We start from the raw sequence: 19,929 nt of genomic DNA on the forward strand, positions 1-19,929 counted from the left end.
GGATGAATAAATACAGGTGTTAGTCTACTCGTTGATTTCTTCTTCCTCTTTTTAGTATATGTAGATATTGCAGAAATTTATGTCAAAAATATTTATAGTAAGAGCTTTCTGCCATGGAATTAGAAACATCTTTTAATTAATTTTTTAAAAATATTTTTTGCACGTGATTATTATGAAAATTACAGACTTGTTATAATCCTCTTCTCATTGTTTTTGCTCGTTATTTGCAAGCTGTATGCAAGCTTATAAATGCTTGTATGCTATATATAAGCTTATAGCATTGCTACATAATGGTTGACTACAACAAAAACAATATTGAGTATTGTTCACTGTTCAAAATATTATTGGACCCATCAAAGGGAGAATGTGAACACAGATCTCACAGAAGTACTCAGAGAGAGGAAGTGGTTCATTGTTTGTTTTAATTTTATTAATACAACATAATTTAAAATTTTGTCAGTTTTTCATGTATTATTGGGGGATTGATTCAGTAGAGTTAGTGTTATATTTAGTCATTCATATTCTATTTCTCCTTTGCATATTTCATCGGTGAGTTGCAAAATACTGTAAGAAATGCTGGCAACTGTACATTCTTCAGAAAATAATAATTAAAAGTATGAGTAAGTTAGAATTACACTAACTTATATCTGGGCTAGGGAGAGGACTATTAATATTGCTTTTGGTTTGTCTTTTTTGCAATACGGAATTATTTTTCTTTTTATTATTTTTTAGAGTCCAATGATGATGTTCCATAACATGAAGGATGTGGGATTTCTTCAGGTGAAGGTCATCAGGGCAGAAGCATTGATGGCAGCTGATGTCACAGGCAAGGATGCATTTGGTTTCTGTGACAGTAAATAACATAGTAAGACTGGGCCCTTTTAGAAGTGGAAAAAAAAACCAAAAACGTTTAAAACAGAACTTTCTGTGAAGATTATTTTCTGTTTGCACAGTCTCACTTTCTGCTTATTAGGGAAAAAATCCTCCAACAAACAAAACTTTTGTAAGCAAGGCAGCAGCTCATTCTAATGCTAGCAGAACCCCACATAGGTTATTTCCCAGAAGGGTGAAATACACCTTTTTCTCCATCAGAGGTCCTGGAAAAAAAAATACATAGAAAAGACTTCCATTTCTAATAAATACAAATATACAAAATTATCTGAATTAAAGCTGAATTCCAGAAGACAGGACAAATGAAAGGTCGTAGACTTAGATAATAATTTAAGATTTTTGCCAAAAGAAGCATTTGATATCTGCCAGATATTTAGCAAGGCTGATGTTGGTTTCAGACATTTTAAATAAATGCAGTTTCATCCCACTACTGCTTGTCTCTTTGAGAAGGGAAGTATGAAATTAGTTGGTATTTTCTATTTTAAGTTTTATACGCTGAGTGGATAATATAACATTTTGTTTTTCAAAATAAAGAAAAAGCATTTCAGCCATACTGACCATATTTCTCAAGAAATGTCCAAGTTATCTCCTGTAGTTACAATCACCTTCGCACTGCACAGGTTGAATGGAGCAAAATGAGCTTGTTCTGTGTCAGAAAATAACCATCTCTGCATAAAAAAAAAATAAAAAGGAAAAAGAAAGAAACTATAGTAATGTAGCTGCAATTTGGACATAGGTGTTCTGTTACAGGAGCAGATGTAGATAGATAGCAGCATACTCACTTTTTAATAGTTTTTTTGTAAATTAGTGTGAGTACCAGTATTTATTTTTTTTTTTCTCAGACAAGGTAACAAAGCAAACATTTTATTGCTGGAATTGATCATCCAGTTTGCGGCACGCAAAATAACAGATTCTATTTTCGAGGAGGCTGGAGAAATACTTCTAAAGATTCTTCACTCTGCTTTGACCTTATAATCCAATGTGGTCTGAACAGAGAGAGAGATTAAGTTATTCAGGAGCAAATGGGATAATTCAGTCGCTGACCTCGTTCACTCTTCGACTTTTCCAGATCAACATGTCATTTGTGCTGGTTGAACAAATTTTTTGGAAATACATTTGATTCAATTATAAGATGTACCGAGCTACCGAGAATTTTCAGACGTTGTGTTTAGAGCAGCGGTCAGGAAGATGGGGAAGAACACTCAATACCTTCCCATGTCCCACCTATTTTGTTTATTAACAAGAAAAAACATTTATACGTTTTTTGTAAGATGTCTCTGCATTCCAGGCGTGACAGAAGTCTTTGTATGTTTTGGACAAAAATGCCTGGTATTGTGAAAAGAGGAGAAAGAGTTTTTATTAACTACTGTAGTAATTCATAGCTATTTTTAGTAACTTGTGGGCAAGTATGGATCATTGATTTCAGATTAAACTTTGAATAGTAATATTTAGAAATAACGCAGAAGTAGTTATTTAGTGATTGTCAATAAATCATGTTTGCAAAAAAATTATGTACAACTTGACCAACCACCTTTATGCGACTGAACAATACTTATTAGTCGGTGTGGAGAGCGCTGTCATCAGTGGTGTAGCTTACACAACTCAGGTTTGCTTGTGTGAGTAAAAACTAAGGACTAGTTTGCTCTTCTTACTGTATTGTTTTTTTCAGAGTTAATCTTTTGCCCTCCCCTGAGTCTGAAAAGTAGCTGAAACACCTGTGTAGTACCTGTGTGGTTTGCTCTGTTTCCTGTCTGCTGAACGTATCCCATTTCACTTTCAGGAATCTTTTCATGTGAAGTAATAAAATTTATTAGTTTGGGCTGAATGGATTTTAAAAATCCTTACTATTCCATCATTAAGCATAAGCATAGACGGAAAAAGATTTCTGTAATCTTTTAAGTACTCATCAATCTTACTACAGTTGCAAGGATTTTTATTTTTTTTTTCCCCTTTCAAAATGTGAAATTTTTCTTTTGTTACCACACATTCATTGAGCAGCATTGTAATACTGTATTAACTCTGTGTGAATAAAGAGCAATTGAGACGCCTGTTGAATGAATGAGTAAAAAGCACAAATTACTTTTTAATGAAACCCTCAATTCTTCTCCTTTACAGAGAAAGCCCATAGCCTTGTAGTAACTGAATGCTACTACAGTAGGTCACTTCAGTTGAGCCCCTAATAAACTGTTGGTAGTTGAGGGCAGTTTTTTCTCCAGTCTCAATAGCCCAGTGTTGGACACTTCAGATCCTTAAAGTACAGATTTTTTTTTAAAGAAAAAAAAAAGAGAGAGAGAGAGATTTAGGGTGGAGGTTCCTGCCTTGGTTTTACAACCCCCACACATACATGTGTGTTGGACAAGATGCCAGAATGGGCTGAAATTTTGATGAAGTTGTGAGTAGGGAAGAAATGGGCCCTACCAGTTTGGAAATGGGATGCTGCTCAAACGTGCTGTAGCTGGGTTTGAAAAAATAACCCGAAAAGAACAAAGTGAGATTTCTCCTTGCTCAGCTGACTTGTGAGGAAGTCTAGGAAACGGAGGAGGCTGAGGGGTTGAGAGATTCAGTGCTTGAAAGCTCATCTTGATTTCAGGGAGAGCTGAAAAATAAGTCATCTTCCAGGACCGGCGCCTTTGAGAGAGCTGCTGCATCCATGAGGATATTACCCCAGAAAAACAGCGTCTTTCCATGGTCAAAACACATTTTTAGGGCTTCCACCAGTGCAAGTTGGTGTTCTGTTGGAAATTGTGGTCACACAAAAAATACTCCTTCCTGGAAAACACATCTTTTTAAATATGTTCTTTTGAAACTACAATCTAACAAATGGAAAGATGTATGAGTGTTTGAGTGTGGTGTTTTCTTTTTCCTTCTCTTCCTGAGAAGAAAGTTGCATTTAAATCTTCTCTTGTATTTTAGCTATTCAATATGAAGCTGTTTTCTCCCTAAATCTTCACCTAAAGAGGTTACATTTTTCCCATTTCCCCACATCTTTGCTCGCTTGGGGTTCCTCTGGAAGACAGGCAGAGGTCAAGGGTTCAGCTGCTTGCGGAGCCCTGGCATGGCAGCATGCGTGCCTACAGTGATGTCCTGTTGCGCGGAGAACGATTCTGATGGTGCAGAAAGATGCAAAAGGTGCAATGGACTCATTATATCAGTTTGATATTAAAAAATTAATACATTAATTCTGTTCACCTAACCCATGTGAGTTTTGGAAAGCCAAGTTTGGGCAATAGTTGGGTAAGTGTATTCCCTCTGCAGCCGAGTGAGGTGTAGGTGGTTTTGTGGTGGAGACTTCGCAGGCAGCACTTGCATCTCCTGTACTGGGGCAGATGCATTCCTCCTTTTCCTTCTACCACGAAATAAAATTGGAAACCTTCTGCCTTATTATTGACAAGAAGCAAGCGGGGTGGGAAAAGATGCGCCACAGGTTTGATCAACTTCAGCAAAAAGTCCTATTATTTTAAGGAACAATAGTTAGCCACTCGGATTCATTAGCGGAGCAAAAATCCAAGCTCCATCTGACGGCCTGGCTGGAAAACAGTTTGTTTTGCTGTCTTTGGGCTTTAATTAAGATGTGTTCAGTTCTAGCCCCCTGGCTCCCTTCTCCCCCTGCCCCCACCTCGCTTGCTGTGTCACAGACCGGCGATCAGACGCTTTCAGATGGTCCAGCCCATGACTTTGACCTTCTGCGCGGTCCAGCGTTCCCTGGGGAACCGTTCAGCTCATGAGGTCTGATTTCACACTTCCAGGATGCCTCGGCTCTCTTAACAATGACAGGGAGACAAAGCCCTTTAGAGCGGGCCGCATGGGGACTTGTTTAAATTGGAAACTAGAGAGGAGTCAAGGAACAAGGTTACAGGCTACAGAATAGTGCTTTTAATAAAGAGCTCACAGCTCTGGTTCAGCTCAAAGAGGGCTACCTCTGTACAATTAATTGAGACATTTATCTGGAGCATCTTAGGCCTCTACTTTCTCACAGAATTATGTGATAAATATCAGCTAAGAGGCAAATGAGATGTGCATGAAATGAATTTTTAACACTTTGATTACTGTGTCTCCAGTCTTCATTAGAAGTAAATTTATTTGTATTTCTGACCTCATTATTAATCAATTGTCTGCGGGGTTTGGTTTTTTTGGTTTCTTTTTTTTTTGGAGGGGAGTGGGGGGGCACCGTGATTTCAGAACCTGGTATATCAGACAGATTTTACTAAACAGCTCAGTGATATTTAGGTTTACAGTCAAAAGCTTTTCAGGCTTTTCCTCCTCTGAAGAACAGAAACGAAGCATAGAAAATGAGGCAGAATTTTTTTTTTTTCTTTTTTAGTTTTATGTCTGGAATTCAGCCCCTCTTCTAAGAAAATTCCATGTTAAAATTTTGATTAGAGCCCTTGAAAGTAGGATGAAGATACCAAGGTGGCTAAATATGCAGAATGTAAATGAGTTTTCTAAAACCTGTTCTACTAAAATGTCCTAATACCACATGTGCAAAAAATAGTCTTTGAAATTGTTCTTCAAATGCTAGGAAATGTCAGAGTGATGTACACAAACGTTAAATTCACAAAGGTATGGAAGCCCATGCATGTAAAATTGAAGGAATAAATTCAGAGGCCCTTTGGAAATATGGTTCCAAAAGTAATTTGCTCTGTCAATTAGTGCAACCAGATTTCAATATACACTTGAATTATCATCACAAAGTATGGAAATCTACTAGATGGGCTGTATTCTATGATAGATAAAAATCTCACCTATCTGTATATCTTATCTGTACCTTCTGTCTATATAGGTTACCTTCCAGTATCTTGTACTGCAAAACTACTGTCTTTAAAGAAAGTAGCCATTTTAGGATATTAATGGAAAATAAGGATTTAAAAGACTTTAGGATTAGGAAAATCAGGATTTAAAAGACTTCAGGATTAGGAAAATTAAGATTTAAAATATGTTGGTTAACCATAGCATTTAGATTTAAATATACAGTGAAAGGATGACTTGTGGTTATTAATGGTTTGTTGTTGGGGTTTGGGTTTGGTTTTTTTTTTCTGTAAATATTCTGTGGAAATGAGTTGAGGCACTAGACTGAATTGCCTGTTAAGATACTCGTGATACCAGTCCGTTGCAACGCGCTTGCAGCAACGCCGTTAAAGAGAAATTATCATTTCCATTTTAAAGATGGAAAACTAAGAAAGGTTAACTGACTCAGCTAAGGCCAACAGAGCAAGTCCTTGTCAAAGCTGGCATTTGGCTTGGGTCCTGTACTTAATCCATTAGATAAGGCAGCTTCTCATGCTATTGAGCCATTCCTCCGCCTGGCCAAAGGTCAGACCGAGTGCTCTGTTGCAAGCAGCTGGCTGGCAGGGAGCTTGGAACAACATTAGTGACATTAGCGTCTGCATGAGTGGCACTGCCCCCCAGAGTCATGAACTGGCTGTCTTGTCTTCCCCCCTCCAAAAAAATAAAGGTCTTTCTTTTTTTGGCTGTGGGGCTTTAGATCCATAATGCAGAGGCATGGCCAGCAGTAGGGGAGAACCATAATAGCCTATGAAATATTCAAACAATATCTCAGCTTTCATAACCTCGTTAAAACTTGGTTGAACTTTGCCAAGTTGTGGTTTGCAAATGCTTTTGAAAGTAGAAATGGCATGGTTACATTTTTAAACTATCCAGAATGTTTTTAGGAGTCTCTGTGATTCTAGTTCAGTTTGGATTTGAACAGTGCAAAATTCACGTAGTGCTTAGTTCAGAATAAAGTTAGTGATTGGCTTGAAGTCATGTTCCAGCCAAAGCTGGAGTTGCCTTTCTATCAGATTATATAACTTTGATTGATCAATGGCAGGTAAATGTTAAAAGCCAATCTATATTTAGCCTGCCACATGGTTCCCCCTGTTAGGAAAACTACTGAAGAAACAAAATTAGGAAATTATTTGTGTCTCTAGACGTACACCAAAGCAATGCATACTTTCTATAGCCATGGCAGAAGTGTTTCCACAGGGCTCCTGGGGAGCTAGCCCCATGCTCTCTGGTGTCCCTTGCGAGTTAATCCTTATGAGGTGCCATAATTTTTCAGGGGATAGGTAGGTCTTGCTATATGCTTCTTGCCTTGCATCTACTCTGAAAAGCAATTGCATCAGTGGTAGTTCCTTGTAAGAGTCCATGGCAGCTCTGATTAAGAAAGAAAGAGTCGTTCTACAATAACTGATGGTCTTTCTGATTTTTTTAATTTTCTTTCCTACAAACTGGATTTCCAAAGATTGACAACAGAAAAGCATAATGTTTATGACTGTACGCAGGTGTTTCTTTCCTGTCTAAAACAGGGAGTCATCTTACTGCATAATATATCAATGTTTCCAAATGTTTGTTTACTAAAGTCTCTTTTTTTACAACATTGACTGAATAATAGGCAGATGACTTGCAGTTTTCTGGAGACGAATGCATGTAGTTAATTAAGTTTAATAATAGAAGGACATCACAATTTAACTTCTACAGAACATAGCAAGTAAGAAATGTAAATTTAAGCTTTGTTGGCTTTTCATGAAGAAAAACTCCTATTTGTGTAAAAGTGGAGCTCGAAAGTGAGTACAAAAGTGTAATTATGTTGCATTGAAGTCCCCGTTCAGAATAATTGCAATGCTCCAAAAAGAATTTTTGCTAGGAAAACAATCTGCCAAGAATAAAAAAAATGTATTGGACAACTTCCCCCTCAGAGACCATTGAAGGACATATCTATTTATTTTACCCAGAAATATGAATTATACAGTATTGCAGTTTGACACCTCTAATATTCAGGTAAAGTTCATATTTATACAAACAAAAGATACAAAGATACTTGCATCCAAAATGGTCATATGTCATTTGATCTCTTGTGAAAAAAAAAAGCAGTACTTTTGGAATTGAATTTGAGATGAAGCCCAAAGTTTTGTTGTTTCATCTACCCAGTAGACTGGACAGAGTCCAGCTATCCTCCAGCCTGGAAGACGGGCTGCAGTGACACATGTCTGAGACTGGTCCACCAGCCCTAGAACATCAGTTCACAAGGGTTCAGTGCTGACTGAAGTAAAATACTTTACTTAGGTCTAAGTTTGTGCTCTAGTCTCACCGACTGTCTAAAGATTAAATGCAATGCAGCATAGCTCAAACAAGGGCACCTGTCAAACTAGATGCAACATGTGGTATTATGAATAAAATGGAAAGCTTCAAAAGTGGTTCTTTCATTTTTTTTCAGTAGTAGTTTACATTACAAAGTGGATTTCCTTCTAGGGAACATTCTCAGATTGTCCAGGTCTGTAATGGATAAAGGAAGAAGAAAGTTGTGGGAGTCCATCAAAAGAGAAGTTGCTTTCCATTCCAGATTATTATGTGTATTATGTAAATTATCACTTTATTTCTGTAATTTCAGGAGCCCACAGGACTGTATAAATAGAGTCCAAAAAGCATGAGATGATACAGCAACAGAATGGATTAATGAGATTTGTTTTACTTCTCACTGAGGTTTACTGCAGGTCTGATTTCAGGCAGTGGGAGGTTGTGCTTCACTGCTTTTACCACCTACTTGACTTATGGATTCCTTCAGTCAGTGCTAGGTGTAATAGGGATTAGTCCCACTGATTGCTCAGAATCCTGAGTGTTGGTTTAGGTTGTGCTGGGAGAATGCTCTTAATGTGTTAAGTGCCCTAAGCAGGTGGTGGGTTGTCTGATTTGCACCACTGAGCACACATTTAGGGCTACATGCAGAAGCAATTTGTGGATGTCCTCCTGATCAATAGCATTGTAAAGTCACTGGAACAGTAGCTGGAGGACTACAAAAGGCATGTAGCAGGGAGCTAGTTGGAAGATCCTGGGCAGACACAGAGATTTGGGTAGAATTCGTGACACATAATAGGTTATTTACAGCGATATATGACAGTTGTGATTTAGTCTTGTGGTGGTTTCACCCTTTTGGTTTGCAGCCAAACACAGCCTGCTCTATCACTGTCCCCACCCCTCCAGGGAGTAGGGAGGGGAGAGAATTGGAAGGAAAAGGGCAAGGAAACTCACGGGTTGAGATAAGAACAATTTACTAATTGAAATAAAGTGATAATGATAACAGTGATAACAGAATATACAAATGAGTGATGCCCAGTACAGTTGCTCACCACCCGCCGACCAGTGCCCAGCCTGTCCCAGACAGTGATCCTGGAGCAGAGACAGTCCCCAAATCCAAACCATGGAAGAGTGAGAGCCCGAGCCATCCCCGAGACAATACCCCCGTTTTCTGGTCAACCCTGGTTAATACACTAAACATGAGGTGAAATGATCTGGAATATTTCATTGGCACATCCAAAAGCCAGTTCTGGGTTTCACTGAGCTTCTCCCTCCCAGTCCTAGTGCAGCTGTGAACAGCCAAACACGATGGTCTTGAGCTCCAGCAGCAACTAATAACATTAGTACTTTATCCACATTCTCATAACAGATCCTACACTGAACCTAAAACGCAGCTATTCTGGCTACTAAGAAGAATATTAACTCTATCCCAGTGAAACCAGGACAAGTCTGTAGTGGAAGGTGTACTCATGACAATATCATTTAAGATGATGTAATTGAGCTTAGGCAGCACAAGTCTAGTGAAAAGTTTTTAAGTGTGCTTTTAGAACTGCTAGATGGACAGCATATGATTTTCTGAACATATGTGGTTCTTTTTTACATAAAAAAAAGGAAAACCATTTATGTATGTCTTGTTTGAAATTATTAGTTGCATTAACTAGACAGAAGTTGTCTGAGGCTGCATTGATTAGAGTATATCTTGTGCTTAAAGTACGGGTTTTGAATAATAAGAATAGATGTTGTAGGTTCTTTGATTTCCTTGGTCCTCCTAGAGACCAAGGAGAGCTAAGGGCATAATCTTTTAATATTTTAGTGGTCTCTTAAGGTTTTCATTGGGAATGATCCCATTATTTTGAACACTTTTGCCATGCAGCAGGTTGCCATGGCTGTCAGTGAGAGTTAAAGATTGCAGTTCTTCTTTCTAATAATGAGAACTTGAAAGATGACAGATGGATAGGAGCTTCACCAAGTACTTGTACATTGCTCTAGCTTTGTCTTTCTGGATCATGCTGGCTTATTTGGGTTGATACCCAAATAACGTTTGCACATACCATATGTTTAGCACGTCAGTGAAGAGCGTTGCCTTTCAGATACCCAGCTCGGTTCTTTTAGCATATGGAAGAAGTGCCCATAGGCAATGGGGAAGGACTTGGCATATGGGATCTTCACAACCTCCTCATGTGATAAAAACAGTATTCCTCACTAGGGATGTTCATAGCTGGGAAACTTCTACTTGTCAACCACGATACTTGGGCCTTCCCTTGTGCCGTCTCACGATATTTCCTTTTGTCCAATTTGGTCTCAAACCCAGTTGTTCTCAAGTTATGGGGGAGGGTAGACTTGAAATGTTGAGTGTGAGAGGCAGATTCCTTTATTTCTGAGAACTATTTGTCTTTGGTTTGATCAAGGACCTCTGTGATTAATGTCACACATTATTTAGCTTTCTTAAGTGGATTGATATCCATATAAATCTGTAAGGAGAGTGCTTGAAAAAGTATATGTCAACAGATGCTGAAAATAATAAATTAGTAATAGTAAATACTTTGTTTACAGAAGGTGGCCTTCAGACACTGCAGTGCATTTTCTTGTGTCTCTGTATGATTAATAAGCACAAATCACATTGCACTGTCATATGCAAATATGATTGATGATACTTTAAAAAGGAGATAAAGTAATATCATCTAACTAGGTGACAATCTGTGTCAGTTCTGCCTTGTTATTTTAACTATTTTCTAGCTGTTTCTTTTTCAAATACTGAAACCTAAGGAACTTAAATAAGTATGAATTGTTTAGGTCTCCTAGCAACTTTTAGGCTTGTGAAGTAGCAATACACTGTGTGATATGTCCATCTCTGTTGACTAATTAATTAATCATTTTTCAAGTTTAATGGGAAAGGTTCAGGGATATATATTGTTTTCTAGAGAAGATAAACATCAACTCTAACTGTAATTCACAATATGTTTAAAACAATTATTCTTTATCATTAAAGTTAATAATATACACATTAACCTCTGATGTAGTCTGAATCAATACTGCAGTTTGGGAGATGTGACCCTTGGACAGCTTTGTCTAAATATTGATTTCATTGTCATTTGTTTAAGGTATGAAACAAATTACATGCCTCCCTAATATCATTAATGTAGCCCCATTGAGCTACTCAATTTATGGCTTCTTGTAATGCATGACAAAGCATTACAGAATTATTGAAGACATTATGAAATACAATTGCTTAGTGTGCTAGATTTGATTGCGGAAGGCCAATGCCAACACTCAATATCTTTCACACGCTTTGCTGTCCAAAGAAAGTCCAGAGAGAAGAACAAACCACTCCATGGTATGCAACTCACTTGTTATTTAACATCAGACAGAGTTGCCTTGGGTTCTGGGAGCAGCAATCCATTCTACAGCCTTTCTTCTTACATACTTGTAGCCTTACGAGAAAATAATAAGTACATTTCTACTCTGTGCTAAAGGCAAAGGTTGTTCTCTTCAATTGCTGCAGGAATTCAAAATAGGAGGGATAGCATCTCTCTGTCTTGGCCAGCATTTATAGGCGTTGTCATTACTGTCACAGTTTGAAATATGAGTTAAATAATTTACTCCACACTGTGATTTCTTCCCTTTATTGCAGCTCTCTTCTCACCGTGCCCCTCGTGTTTTTCTTACTGCTCCTTCCAATCATAGCTGCTCCTCAGACCTTCCTCACAACACCTTCTTATGCTTCCAGGAAATTTCAGGGTTGCCCCAAAACCCTGGAGATATCAATCTTCCCTTCTTTTGCTTCCTCCCTCTTCAGAGAGCTCCTTTCTTTTTTTTACACAACCAAGCTGTTGTTAATCAGGTTGTGTTGTAAATCAGGTTGTGTAAAAGGTGTCTACATTCCTTCTTTCTCCTTTCCAAATGCAGACCTTGGCCTTGTGGATATCTAAGGAAAAGGTTTAGTAAAAGTTTCATGTCTTCCCCCTTAACTTTCAGTTGGGATGGTTTTTCTTGCTCTTTGCTTGATATCTGAGCACTGCTCACCTGCAGTCATGGGCTATAAGCTGCTAATTTCCCATTTAAGGCCCCCCCTCCACACACACACACACACTTCCTTTCCTCATTCTTTTTCTTTCAATTAAAAAAAATAAAAATTAAAAAATCAACTTTCATATCCAGTCTAGGATACTGCTTCTATTATCTACATATTACATTTCCAAAGCAGCATCTTCACAGTTTCTCCTGTGGTGGCTTTGATGCTGAGGGACCTTCTTGTAAATATATGCAAAGCTACTTCATTGTGCTTTAATGTATACAAAAAATCTCAACCACATTTGAGCTTCTGCTGTGCTGAGACTACAGCCCATCATTCCAGCTGATACCGTCTCATTGTTTAATTGTACTTGCCCATTTTCTCTGGTGTTAGGCTTTTATCTGAGACTGTCTTCAAGGCTTTTTGATTTTGAGGAAGAGGTTTTGTACAGCGTGAAACATGTAGGGCATGGTAATCTTTGGATAAGTATCATAGGTGCTATGTTATTACAAATAATATGGAATAATACATTTCCTACATATCAAAATGCTCTAATTATGTTATCATTACAGTCAATGTAGGATTGGCACCATTAAAGTAAAGTTCTTTTAGCTGTCTCAGAAGGGTGCTTGGCACCTTTTAGGAACATGCTGATTTTTTCATCAGAAAAGTCTGTATGGTGATTTTTTTTTCTTTTTTTTTCTTTTTTTTTCCTTAAAGACAAAAAGATGTAATTTTAGTGAAGAATGTTAATAGATTATGGAGATGAACAGCCTGTTATGATCATCTTGAATATAATGCACACCATAGGACTTCCATGAATTAATTCCTGAGAGAATTACAATGCAGCTTAGGAAAAAAAAACAAAAACAATACTATTCTTTTTAAAACCTTGCTCATGGTGGGTTTTCTTAGTTCATGAATTTTGTTTCAAATTTTCTCTTACAGGTAAAAGTGACCCGTTTTGTGTAGTTGAATTGAACAATGACAGACTGCTGACACATACTGTCTACAAGAACCTCAATCCGGAATGGAACAAAATCTTCACGTTGTAGGTGTTTGGATTTTTTGACTCTACAGGGGAGTTGAGTTTTAGGGGTTGTTTTTTGGGGGTGGTGTGTTTTGAAGGGGATGTGCATGTGAATCAAAAATACCCAGTGCTGATTCTCAGGAGAGATAGTGGTGACATACTCATATTTCTAAACCAAACAGCTGAATACTTTTTTTGAGGATTAAAAATATGAAAAAAAAAAAAATAGAGAAGAGGTAGCATTTTAAAGGTAAAAAAGCAAAGTTTGTTTTTTGGAAACCAGGTATGAGTGGTGGTGCTAAGCACTCCAGATGCCTGCTACCTTCAGTGAGAGTTTCCATCATACTGGATTTGGCCCTGAAGTTTTGGGTGGAACAAAGGAGATTATGATCATGACCTTCATTAAAACAAGGTTGCTAACTTTAATGAACATAATATAACTATATAAAGGAAGGAATTTTAAATGCATTCATACTTCTCCAAATTATGATCAGATACTTTCCACTTGTTCTTTCTATTTACCAACTGCACTTCTCACAATACCATCTTGTGTAAAATCAGTATAATTCTTTTCTTGGGTAAAACTCAGTCTTAAACATTTAGTTTATTGGGAAGTGATGTCTTTGAGGGTTTTTTTTTTTTAATCCTTCTGTTATTTTGAATGCAGTAAAAGACTCTGGCAACACAGAAAAAAGTCTTCCACAAACAAAATGTTCCTGTTATTTGTCTTCCTCAGTTGCTTTCTTTTTCTCCATGCTTGTCTCTATCTGACTGCAATGTGGCACTAATGAGTAGAAAACTGATCAGTTGCAGGTTTCTCTGCTGCTGAAATCAGCTAACAATCCACTGCAAAAACAGTAAAAGCATTAGTTTTGTGTACACTTACCTCACTTTAATGTAAATGAAAATACTATGTTTTGCCCTACGATCTAAAACATAGTGATTTTAATTTCCGCCCCCCTCCAAATTTGTCATTGATCTCTTTGGCATCTGTAGTTTTTCTTGCCCTGCAGTGAGCTCTCAGGAGTGAACTCAGGACAAAAGAAATAAAATCTCAAAACAGTTCTACTTCTCATTAGCTGGTTAACGTAGTTCTCATTTATGTATCTGCAAAACCACGCTGAATTCTCCATTAATTTATTTTTAATTATCTACTAATAGAGCCAATAACTAATCAACCTCTGCTGCTCGACAGTGTTCTCTGCATAAAAAACTGCCTGGTTTTATAGAGGACAAAAGACTAATCAGGAATCAAGTAGGAAAACTCAAAACACCTTCAAGGAGAGTTTTCATCTCTTTTCTATGTATATTTGCATTGACTGTTTTATTTATCCTCAGATTGATTAATTAATTTTGGGCTAGCCATCCAGTTTCATCTGGAGGCATGTATTTTACTGAAGTTAAACTGCTTTGCTTGTATTCGTATTTCCTGGATCAGCCATTTGATCAAAAATGAGCTCTCTCAAACAATTCATTTTTTTTTTATTTTCCTCTGAATAAAAAGAATGTGAATTTTTCACTTGAGAGTTTACACTATGCAGTGGCATTTGTTGTGTAGGGTGGTGGAGTGTTTGCAGGCAAAAAAAAAAAAAATAGTACTAGCTGAAAAATGCAGCTTTTTGATTTGCTTGTTCCTAATTCGTCGTAACGACTGTTGTATATTTGTAATTAACGAAGGATTTTAGAAGTAAGGAGGTTGTTCTCAGTGCGAGGACGTGCTTGCAGAGCTCGTAGTTATTTTCATTTACAAACAGACAGATTTCACAGTGTTTGCAGTAAGAATTGCTGCAAGGATTAGCAGCGTTTAAGGGATAGGTTTTTTTTTAGAGGCTCTCAGTCCTCTGCTTCTGGCTGTAAATTCCCCCCAGTGCTGCTCGGCGCTGGCTTCTCCTTGCAGTGCAAATCCCAGGTAGGAGATTTAAAACAACATTCCTTTGGAAAACTTCTGCAGGGAAAGCCTGTCAGAGCGAGCGAGTGATCGCTGCAGCCCTTAGAAAGCACTTTACGGAGGGATGCCTCGTTTACTTAAGTTCTGTTCTCTGCCACGGTTTGGAAAAATAAAGGGCAGGTGTCTGTTTTTGCTAACCTTTCACGTTTTTTTGTCCTTGGTGGCCACTGGTGTAGGTGACTTCTTCTTTCTTCTGTGTGTGCTTCTCCCTCTGTAGCAATATTAAAGACATCCACTCGGTGCTTGAAGTGACAGTTTATGACGAAGACCGCGATCGGAGCGCTGACTTTCTAGGCAAAGTTGCTATACCGTTGCTGTCTGTAAGTTTCATTCACCTGACATACCGCTCTGTATTTTTTCCTATTGAAGAGAGAGAATGGAAGGGGGGGGGTGAAAGAAAAAAAAAAAAAAAAAAAAAAAAAAAAAAAAGGAAAAAGAAAAAAAAAGAAGGGAAGAAAAAAATAAAAAAAGATTTGCAGCTCTGTGTCTGTCATTTCTCAACCAAGGTCTGTAATAAGAACACTAAAATTTTAACATACTCAATTCACAGCCATGTTGAATCCCATGATAGTTAATTTTTCCTGACAGACTCGGTCCTGGTAATGAACAGGTACTTGTCAGACTTGCCACAGTTGTTTTGGGTTCTCTGTCAGTTTCAGCAGCTGGGGGTCAGGGGTCACCGGGGGGGTGTATTCAGCGGAGACCGCGAGACAGACGGCTGTCATGTCCTTTTCCTGCAGATTCAAAATGGTGAACAGAAAGCCTACGTCTTGAAAAACAAGCAGCTGACAGGGCCAACAAAGGGGGTCATCTATCTTGAAATAGATGTGATTTTTAATGCTGTAAGTCTTAACTTTGGCTTTTTTGTACTGCTAAAAGAGTTCAGTTTCATGAAAGCTTTTGTTCCTGATTTGTAGAGAATTTCTGTCATTCCTCATTTTCTCTAAAACCTTGATGTATACTACAGAATACTCTTCTGCCACTGCCTGGCACACCCACTCTTTTTGTTGCTGCTGCCACTGCTATCGCTGCTAACGTAAGGAGCAGCAACTCATGCCTCTGTGTACGTTTCTGTCTCGTGGGCTTGGCAGCCCTGACTTTGAAACTTCATAATTTTTGCAAATTTCGAAGCATGTGTTATTAGTAAAGAAGCGAGTAAGCTTGAAATACTGACACACCTTTTTTAATGCGTAGGTGAAAGCCAGCATACAAACCTTAATGCCCAAAGAAGAGAAGTACATCGAAGAGGAAGACAGACTGTCTAAACAGGTAAAGAGTAAGGAAACACTAATCCCTTCCCAAAGCCTTAATATCAAGCATCCAAATATCTGGTATCATACTGCTGAGGGTAAAGAATAACATTTTCATTACCTGTTTACAAAAGAATATGATAGGTTAGAAAAGGCAGAAACAAAATACACGGGTTTATTGTGTCTCCGCTATAAATTGGAGCTTAATTTCCATGAAATACGTGAATAAGAACACAGTTGAAACCATCAGGTTCCACACATATCAGATTATAGCACAGGTGCATGTAAACTAAGTCTTGCATAAATTTTTGCTGTTAACCTTGACCCGAAAGATCTCCATTTGTTGCAGGGTAGAGAGTCTTTCAGCATTCTTTTAACCAAATTTTAAGTAAGTTAAGTCAGTAAGGGGTGAAAGGAGACTAAAACTCTTTATTACTTTGGAGAGTCGTGGGTAGCAAAGGTCTGGACTCTTCATTTTTTCTCTGGATATTTTTGCTACAGACAGTTTTAATGTTTTGTTAAAAAATATTTAAACACACATCCTATCTTTTTCTCCACTTGAACTACTTCTGATTCAGTTTTTCATGTTCCACAAATGATGTATTTTGTATGGAGAGAACTGGGCTTTTGGTTGGGCTGTGGGAACAAGGTTTTTGTTGTTTGCAGTGAAAAGGCAAAGGTCTCAAAACTGGTTTTTTTTATTTCACTGAAAGCTTGTAGACTTGAGAATAATTTAAATTTTCTGCTAGATTAATTTTATATCAGTTGTATGATGTATATAATTTAAAAATATTTTAAGAGACAGAATATTTCTTTCTTTACTGTTGTGAGTAATGCAGTCGCTGAAGGTGCGATTTGCACGACTGTTCCAGCAAAGAGGCAGCAAGGCCTTTTAGTCAAGATTCATTCTGCTCCCCACTTTCATGACAGAAAATGGCATTGTGATTTTTGCAGATGGCAGGAGGAATAAACTTTAAATACCCACTTTGAGTTGTGGTTTTTTTTAGATTAACTTGCTTGGGATACCCTGCCACAATACCACTTAGAGCAGGATAAAAAAGGGAATTTTTTTGTATGATTGATGCAATTGCATTTTAAAACATCCACGTTTTCCAAGAGCAAGTGTCTCTGACCTACCTAGCATTTTCTGTGCTACTCAGTGTATACATTAAGTCACTCACTTTTTTATTTTTGGTCAAATATATTACCATTTTAGAGGATTTAAGGGTATCATCCTGAATTAAAAACCCAGCGCCGTTATGTCTCATCTCTCTCTATATACATTGAATGTATGCAGTTAAAGTTACTTTGATAAATACTTAAAACCATGTGCTCAAAATACATCACAGCAGACAGATTTGTTACAAATTAAGAACAAAATGGATGCAAAGGGTGCAAGTGATCTTAATTAGATTAGAACAGTAATTTTGCATGGTTTTAGCTTAGTGTCCTGCAGCATCTTTCTATTAAGAAAGGCCAAAATGTGTTAAGTACTTGAGAATGGGGAAGGTCTTGCCTACTTAATAAAACTCTGAATTCTTAATGCTAAAATCATGAGTGAAATTTTGCAAGTGGCTTTTTAAAACTGAACAACAATTTGTGTACCATTTAGAATTAGATTCAACAAATACAAATTGAGACAACAAACAAATTCTCTCTCTGCCAAGTCTCTCAAATTTTAAACTCTCTTTCTCAATTTGTGAGCTGGAAAGCTTAACATGTTACTCTCTCAATCTTCACCCAAATTAAGAATGACAATATTGTAAGCATGAGCCTCTTTTGAAGCTTTTGGGGTTTTGAAACGTTTCCATTCTTTCATCTTTTTACCAGCTCCTGTTAAGAAACTTCATGCGGATGAAGCGTTGTGTCATGGTGCTCATCAGTGCCGCCTACTACATTAGCAGTTGCTTTGACTGGGATTCTCCCCCAAGAAGTCTTGCTGCTTTTTTGGTATGATTTTCTTTATATTATTGTTAATCGTCCTGGTGTATTTGTATTCTAGACTGAGATATAATACAGTATTGATTGGGGAGGGGTTCTAATATTTTTTATTTAAAACTTTGCGTTATGAAGATATCGCAAATCATGTTTATTCACTTTTTAAAAAAGAAGTAATTAAGTTAAAATGTCACACAAACAAGACAGGCCTCTTTTTTAAATTTACAATCGTACAAATAACCTAAGCAAGTGATACAACTCAAAATACAGTCAGTGAACTATGGATGATACATCTTGAGCTTCTCACACTACTTCTGTTAAATTCTGTTTGGCTCCCTTGTATATTGCATATTTAATACTTATTTAGAATATTTCATGAATGCTTTTATGTATCATGAATATAAAATCAGTATTATTTTGTCCTCCACATATAAAGACACCTTACACTATAACTTTTTTAGAAGTACAAAGATCTGTACCCAGATAGTTGCTTCTTAACTGCAATTTAGTGTTCTTGGTTTAAAACACAAAACAGAACAAAATTTTAAAACCTCAACTTTAAAATCACAAATACAAACAAACTTTTAGTACCTTTTAGACCTCAGGCTCTGATCATAGTTTAGTTTTTAGTGAATTCATTTTTAGTGATAAAAATGAAACTGCTATTTCTCCATAAACATTAGCTTCACTAATATCAACCTTTATTTTCCTGTTAAATTTGGAAAATTCCAAGTATAATAATAGTTTGGATTGTGTTTCCCAGATGAGTATTTTTTATTTCCATAAAAATATGAGCTACAAAGAAGTCCAGAGTCCTGGTTTGCTCTTAGCCTGAGGGGGTTCCACCAGGAGTAAAAATGTATGCATGGAAAAACTTTCTGGAACATCTAAATTTATTAAGTTGACTGAAATACTGAAGTTATGGGCCTCTCCACCGTAAATATGAACAAGGAAAGGTTTTGGTCTTACTTTGAATAATTATAGAAGGAATCTGGTGACAGTGCTTCTAGCTTGGGTGCCTCAAAATTTGGAGAAATCTAAGTATTGAAACTGGCTGCACTGGAGCAGTAAAATGGGGTACTTTTGCGTGTCACTAAATCACGTTGTTTTGCAGGAAGTTTCTTCTATCAGAGCTCAGTTTCAACTGAGTGAGTTGTTAAACCCTGCTGTAGCTTATCAAAGGATGGCAGCAAGCTGTCGGTCCTTGGTTGCAGTGTTCATCAGGACTACAGGAGACAGATGTGCTGTTCAAACTCCCAGGGCTTTTATACTTTTACTGATGTCTGTAGTGACCACACTATGTGCAAAAATCTGAAGTGTACGTGCTACTGTTTACTTTAGAAAGATGATTTGTCATTATTTCAGTTTAAAATGATCAAAATATCACAGGAAAATGCGGATTTCAATGGGAAACTCAAATGTTCACATAACTATTACATCTCCAGTTAAGAAATACTCATTTGTCCAAGTCTGATTTTAATATAGGTGTGGTACACCCACCTGTTACCACTGGAGGAAAGGGAAATGGAAAGACATTCTATTCCCTGGGGCAAATGAAATAATTTTTTTCTCACAGTGTGCTGCTGTGGCCATGGAAGAAGTTGTGTTCTGGTTAAATTGTAATTGTTTCCAATCACAGAAGAAATTAAAGTATTGTAATAGGTAGATGGAAATACATAAAACACAGAATTTGAGCAGGGAGGTAGGTAGTGAGTAGATGTTATTATTGTAGTTACGGTGTATTGCAGTAGAAATGTGTTCCTGATATTTATTTTAATACATATATATA

General features: G+C 37.3%; 1 protein-coding gene across 1 annotated transcript in view; it reads left to right on the top strand.

Moving 5' to 3' along the window:
- LOC104529234 (multiple C2 and transmembrane domain-containing protein 1) overlaps positions 1-18,158 on the top strand; it is a 22,682-nt gene extending 4,524 nt beyond the window's left edge. The window contains exons 2-7 of the mRNA XM_010173479.2: positions 733-826; positions 12,923-13,025; positions 15,170-15,272; positions 15,693-15,794; positions 16,147-16,221; positions 18,033-18,158. Of these exons, the coding sequence (XP_010171781.2) occupies positions 733-826; positions 12,923-13,025; positions 15,170-15,272; positions 15,693-15,794; positions 16,147-16,221; positions 18,033-18,158 (603 nt within the window). The remainder of the gene's footprint in view (positions 1-732; positions 827-12,922; positions 13,026-15,169; positions 15,273-15,692; positions 15,795-16,146; positions 16,222-18,032) is intronic.
- Positions 18,159-19,929: the final 1,771 nt, after the last annotated feature.

The sequence above is a fragment of the Antrostomus carolinensis genome, unplaced genomic scaffold, assembly GCF_000700745.2.
Source record: "Antrostomus carolinensis isolate BGI_N321 unplaced genomic scaffold, ASM70074v2 scaffold11588, whole genome shotgun sequence".
Classification (NCBI taxonomy): Eukaryota; Metazoa; Chordata; class Aves; order Caprimulgiformes; family Caprimulgidae; genus Antrostomus; species Antrostomus carolinensis.